This window comes from Morchella importuna (genome assembly GCF_003444635.1).
Source record: "Morchella importuna strain M04M26 chromosome Unknown Morimp01GS002, whole genome shotgun sequence".
In the NCBI taxonomy this organism is placed as follows: domain Eukaryota; kingdom Fungi; phylum Ascomycota; class Pezizomycetes; order Pezizales; family Morchellaceae; genus Morchella; species Morchella importuna.
The window spans coordinates 1,811,715-1,818,711 of NW_025763399.1; the positions used below are offsets into that span (position 1 = coordinate 1,811,715).

The window sequence follows — 6,997 nt, forward strand, 5'->3', positions numbered from 1 at the left end:
CCAAACTGCTGGAAGCCGGTAGACAGAACTTTCTCAGAATCAATGTCACGGCCGTTTCGGACATAGGATAAGTCTGTCGAGGCGTGGGCACGTAGCTTTGTAAAAGAAACGAAGCTGTGCAGAAGCTGCATGCTGCACAGTAGAGTAGAGTAGATGCAAAATGTGATGGGGTGAATGGCTGAACCCGATGAGGACTAATGCACCCTGCAGGAACGCTCCGAGAATAATCCCTGCACCAGCATTATGCGGTACCTGATAGGCTAACCCTTCACTTGTGAACACAACCCCAAACGAAACGGGATGAGGATAGAGAAAAAAGGGGAGTGTTTTTGTCCAACATGTCTAAATACGCCCCAAGCGGGCACGACAGGTCGCTGCGACTAGTGCAGCATGCAGAAGCTGGTTACCGAGGGCAACAATCCTGGAAGGGGCAAAAAAAGAAGAGAAAAAAGCAAAAAAGAACTCTAAGGAAAGAAGTGAGAGGGAAAAGAAGGGAGCAAGGGACAGAATAGGGCAGCAAAGGATGAGCAGTGACCATGGTCATTAACCAACCCCACGGCGCCGTTCGCCGTTGGACCGCCTGATGAGCAGGGGGATAAAAGACCATCCCGCTTCAGGGTACATGCTACTGAGAGGTCTCGGATCCTCAGATGGGATGAAGGTAGGGTGGAGGGCCATGCGCGTCCGTTCTACTCTACTCTAGGATGGGACCGAGCCCAACTTGAGTGAAGTAGGAGGGTAGAGAAAGATGAGCTGCCCACCTGAAAGCGGTCAACCACCAAATAACTTACCCAGCTGGGTTCCGTGCCCAGGATTTCTCCTCCCCCCCAGCAGCGCCTCCTCCTCCCCACTGCTGCCCTTACACTGCTATCCCCTTCCCTTTTCTCTCATTTTTTGCCCCCTCTGTCTGCCTACCGCGTGCTGTCTTTCCTTCATGCTCCCATAGCGATATCCTCTAATCCCCTCCGTACGTCGTTCTCTGGCCAGGAACGCTTGTCACTCGAGCGTGTCCGCCTCCATCTAGACACACGGGTCTGGCTTCCAACTAACCTACAGTCTTTTCTTCCGTTTTATATCGAGTTGTCTTTTTAGACTTCGTCCATATTGCTGCTTGCTGCTGTTGCTTGCTTGCTTGCCTGTTTGTTTGCTTGCTTGCTAGTCATCCCACCAAAGGCCCTGCTTCTTCTGCAGTTAACGTTTCCGTTCGTTTATTTACCTCTGGTCACCTTCGACCTCACTTACGACCCGTCAATTGATTGTACACAAGATGCCTCCGTCACTTCGAAACCAGCCGTCTTTCAGCCGTCCAAGAACATCAGATAGAGATGGTCGTCCCACTACGAGGGATGCTAGTGACAACCCGCTACCCATCCCTAGCAGGACGTCTTCTCTTCATAGCCGGATAACCCAGCCCATCCCATCCACGTTGAACATGAAGATGCAGCAAAGAACACCAAAAACTCTCACTCACGCATATCTAGTATGTGGAGTGGGTAGAGAGCCTTCTCAATGGGTCAAGGCTCCAACACCATCTCAGGGCAAAATCACGCATATTAAGGGGGCTGTCAACCAGTTCTGGTTGCCAGAAATTCTAGGAAGTAGCCCAAGGCTAGAGCAGGACAATGACATTGCTCGCGCTCTGCACGCTGCTATGAGGGTAGATACAACCGGAATAATAAATTTTTGTTATATGGAATTTTTTTTATAACTAATCATGTGTTTCAAACTAGGCTTGTTTCCCACACGATGTTGAGATCTGCACCGGACGTACTCAACCACATTGCGTTCATCACACTTTTGTACTGCAGCAAGACTCTTCTCACACCCTGTATGGAATAGCATTGCGGGTGTGGTCGAGGGCAGATGAAAAACGTGCCGAGACAATTCGCGATCTCCGGAAACGGAACGAACCCGACTATTATGATTCGCCGGATGAAACTTACTGGATTCCATATGCCTTGAGTTTCTTGTCTAGATATCCACTCTTCAATCTTTTGGGTGATTACCTGAGGGGGATGTGGATTCACTGGAACAAGGCTACAAACTTGTTTCATGCCGAGTATGTTCCATTATGTATCCTGGAATCTTTTATGACAATTCTAATGAAAATAATTATAGGGAGGTTTCACGAATTTTGAGTTTCCCCGCTCCTCGCCTTAACGACCTTGTGCGCATCGATATGAAAGACTACGCTCTCTGCTACCAATTCCCTTCGTCGCCAACAGGCTTCCAGAATGTAAGTGTCCAGATTGATAATTTCTGGTAGGCACTCACTGATTATCGATAGTTTGCTATGTGGCCCCTTTTCTGCTGTCTATCAATTCCCAATATCGTGGGTGTAATTGAAGCTGCTCTTTCTCCTACTCGCCGAGTGATTTTTGTTAGTCACTACCCTGCGATGCTCACTGCCGCAGCAGAAACAATTCGTTACTGCGTAAGAGTATATGAGTGGAGTGGTCTTTATGTTCCTGTAGTACATGCACGTCATGCCAAGGACCTTGTGCAAGAGCCTGGCCCATATATTTTGGGTTTCACCGCTGAATGCCGAAGTCTTTTTACTGCACCGAGTGACGCGCTTGTTATCGATCTAGACAGAAATTTTGTCCTCACATCATCACCGCCAACGGCACTATCTCAAGGCCAACGTAACAAACTGATTTCACGGTTGACCCAGGCTCTTCATGGCGATGTAGCGATCTCAGGTGTTCCAACACATCTTCGCTCAGCGTATGCCGGTGGTAAGCTTGTTCCTGCTGGTCAAATTATAGTCATGCGCGGAGAGGTGGAAAGTATCCAGGATCCTGAGTGGTGGAACCAGGACGATGTCATGAGTGTTTTGGACCATGTCTGTGAGAAGATGGGCCGTAACACTGGTATTAAGGCTCTCTTTGGTGGATCCGTTAAAAAACCTTTGATGACTAAAGTGTCTCTGCGACATCTCAATGAGATCGTTCGTGAAAGAAATCAGTACTCACGTGATGCTATGGAGGCGTGGCAAGACTTTATCAATCTCAAAGGCCGTATGGATACAGAGTTGCAGAAGGTTTCCAAAAGAAATAACTTTCTTTTGGAAGAGGTTGAGAGCTGGAAACAGCAGGTGATTTATCTTGACAGACTCCCCATGGATGATACTGACTATATTTTTAGTTCGAGAAATTCCAGGCCTTTGCTGCGCAACTCACTAAGGAGGCCCAAGAGCTCAAAGCAAAGATTGAAACACATAAAAAAGAGAACCGTAGGCTCGTCAATCTTATTGATCAACAAAAGGCGGACTCCGCTTCCCTCACTTTACGTTTGGCTGGTACAGAGAAGCAGAGGGATGAAGCTCTTGAGGCCTTGGTGATGCAGCAAGAGATTGCTGAGCAGCTTGAGCGAGAGCGCAAGAGGAATAAGAAGGATCTTTCGGCCCTTCATGACACCTCTGAGGCCATCCTCCGCCAAAGGGATGAAGCCCAACGAGTGGTTATTCATCTCCGTGCTCTCATTGACGGACAGGCCCATCATATGGAACACATTGTCCGATCATTGAATGACACCCCAGAAGTTGCTGGGTACATCGATGGCTCTATTGATGGCGACGGTAACGAAAGCGGCGGTCAGGCAACTGTCCGAGCTACCCCTAACCAGTCCAGAAGATCATCACGTGCATCATCAAGGACTACATCACGCGCGAGTACTGTTGACGCCAGGGGTTTAGATGTTGATGATGTCAATCCAGACATGGAAAGGCGCTTTTTTAATAGTCCAACATATATGAAGCGTTTTTCCCAGAACAGTGTCGCTGATGTCGCGGATCGTCATCTGCGAGACAAGACCGATGCAATTGCAGACATCATCAGAAACATCTCAGAGCAGTGTGCTGCCGCCGTCGAGGGCCTTCATCTTGCACAGGCTGCAGCAACTCACGACAACCATCCCATGACGGATTCTGAGGATGATGATGATGATCACGAATCGGTTTCAGAGCACGACTCCCGCCCAAAGCACCGTCACAGATCTAGCAACGACAGTACACACCTATTGAGGCCTAACGACGCTCATTCATCAATGCCACCAACCCCGGAGCTCACCCATCGGGCATCAACCGCCATGTCGATGGCTTCAACATTATCGCCAGAACGCCATTCTATCTCTATGCAATATCATGATATTGATATACCGACAAGGATTGTTGAGGCTGAAGATGCCGAAAGTGCGCAGAATGTCGAAGACTCCGAGCAGTACTTAGCTCTCCAGAAGGTGCAGAAGGAAAATGCTATCAAGAACACAGAAGGCATCATTAACAGGGCTGGGCTTAGAGTATCAGCATTCGGAACCGCTTAAGACCGCTTCTACTAGGGCGTTTATCGTTATGAGTGCGAATAGATCACTGAGGGACGGATAGGAAAGGGGGTTTGTTTTGATTTTTTTTTTCAAGCGGATGTTTGTCTCACGCCTTTTTCTTAACTGTCTTTATTGTCCAGAATATTTTCTTATGTTTTGAATTTACTTTCTGAAGATCAGTCCGGGATTGACAGAATATTTTTGCGATTTCAGTACAATACTACCTGGAGTCTTCTATTCATTATGGTGCGTTTACGATGTGGCCTTCTTTTACTTTACTCTTCTCCTTGTAATTTGAGTCCCATTCTTTGGTTATCCTGTCCATTTTTTCTCGACGGGTGTTTTTTTTTTTTTTTTTTTGGTCATGTCTTTTGCTTCAGCGTGGGGGGTCTGGAGCTATTCATTTCTGATCAGGATTGTCTTTCATGATGTTTTGGGATACTTCCGTTTTTTTCCTGGGAGGATCGTTTATTTATATTGCGCGGGAAACGGCTCTCAGTCAGCCTCTAACCTTTGTTAAGGCGCAAAAAAAAAAAAGATGTCTCTTTTGGAACCACTGTATACACTAATTTCTTCAATTGATTGATCGTGCTCTGTAAATTGTAAAAAGAATATAAAAAAATTCTCCAATATTACAACCCTTCCTGGAGGAGCAACAGGGATGTTGCGGTGAGCATAGAGCAGATACAGTGTCCATGTAGAGTATCTGCTTGATACTTTATCTACCCTCGATTATCTTAATTGAGTAATCGGTTTGTCAATCAACTTCTCTTAGGGGGCTAGCGATATATACCTGTATGTACATGTAATAACCCGTCAAGGTTCAATGTTATATTGTGTTCAAGCTGCTTAGTATGTTAGTATGGAGGCCGTTCGCGGGTCTGTTCTTAGTTACATGTAGTACACACCGTACTTGTAGGCAGGGTATCTACATGTAATCGAGTGGCTACAGTAATACGAGTTTCTAGAGGACACTGCACCAGGATTTAAGATCCCAACGGCATAAACCAAATCGAGAAATTTGGAGTTGTGCAAGTTGGGAATATCTTGATAACAGACCACCTCCCTCGCCAAGTCACTCCGTGAATCTTATTTTCTCATTAAAGGGGATACCCGCGTTTTACAATGATCGAACCCTGGATTGTGGCTCGGTTGGGTAGCTAGTTCGTTTTTGATAAAAATGGTTAGGTGTTTAGCCCCGTGAGCTTTGTTCTAAGTGTTTTGCCAAGCCTTGGTTGGTATCAGTGCTTTTTAATTAGAACTTTGTTCATAGACTATCACTCGTGAGATATCCTCGGTCACCTGGGCGGCACGTACGGGCATATATGCGAGACACCCGCACCTGCACAAGATAATTTTCGGTTTACTATATTCAGGCTTATAAATCAGACATATGACCACTACTCTAGACTATTGACAGCATCTTATCTCTCTATCTAATAAGTATATAATTATAACCTACATATGTAATGTGCTTTTATAGTCTTCTGATTGGTTCATTGAGGGATGTTTTTTGTTTCATTTGAAACATGTTGTGTTGGATATTAACTTAGGGTATTGTACAATTGTGCTGAGTGTTGTTAGAGTGTTAATAGGGTTTCTACTGGTTCTGGGAATCGATAGTGGTTCGATTTTAGCGGTTTGGTAGCTGTTAAAGGGATATACCTGTAGTTTTAACTGGAGAAATTGTCTGACTTATCCGTTGATATATGGGGATAATATATCAGAAAAGTCACATATTGACCAGAGCAGATCTAGATATAGTGATAGACTTTGCCTGCCAGGTAAATAGAGAAATAAGCCGCAAAGCGGTTTGCCTGTATATTGGACTGATTGATATACATATAGTACCGGCCGAAGGCCGGAAACTACTTGTATATATGTATGCATATATATGTATATAAACGTGCATTTACTTGCTTTCGGAAGGAACCACAACCACCCCCACGTGCGGGGAACGACATTCTTGGGTCAAAAGCGCAAATCGTAAGAGTCATATGATAACGAGAATATTATAAAAGAAGTGTACGCTAGTCTCCCGTTATATCAAGCCTTTGACAAACTTCCCGGGACCAAAAGACTACATGTATATATACGTATATCAAAAAATATGTAGTACATCTGACCATATATTTCGAGTATGTTAGCACTTGAAATAATGATAGTATGCATATATGATACTCCAATTGCAACCGCTACAATCTAACGTTCAGGGGCACAAAATTAGTTGTTGATATTTGTTTAATTATGTTTAAGCCTTGGTAATTATTTAAACATCATAAATATGTAAGAAGGCGTAAAGTCTCTCTCTACCCGGCCGTATATGTATATACTCTAGATTGAAAACTCTCACCATTAGTTCGAATGGTGTATAAAGGGTAAGACTTAAGCTACATTCAGTCATTTGACTACAACTATACATATACATACATGTAGTAGCTTGGTCTCTATAGCATCACTACTGGTTGCTTCCGCCCAAAGAACTGCAGTGAATGTCGATCTGGTGACCAGTAAGAGCCCACCTTTTCCCAGCTTTGGGTTAATTGCCTTTTTTTTTATCTAGGCGGCGAGTACTTCAATCTATCAGTGCGAGTACATGCACAATTATTACATATGACTCAGGTGATTTCGGCCAGATCACAGTCAACTGCAAAGGTCTCTATTTTCTTTTACG

At 44.9% G+C, this 6,997-nt stretch overlaps 1 protein-coding gene across 1 annotated transcript; it reads left to right on the forward strand.

Moving 5' to 3' along the window:
* Positions 1 to 1,267: 1,267 nt before the first annotated feature.
* LAJ45_01325 (uncharacterized protein) lies at positions 1,268 to 4,355 on the forward strand (the record flags this gene model as incomplete). The annotated part of the gene is made up of 6 exons (XM_046110920.1): positions 1,268 to 1,657; positions 1,731 to 2,059; positions 2,119 to 2,236; positions 2,288 to 3,097; positions 3,148 to 4,239; positions 4,299 to 4,355. The coding sequence occupies 6 exons, from the start codon at positions 1,268 to 1,270 to the stop codon at positions 4,353 to 4,355; spliced, it is 2,796 nt and encodes a 931-aa protein (XP_045976098.1).
* Between the last annotated feature and the right edge of the window lie 2,642 nt (positions 4,356 to 6,997).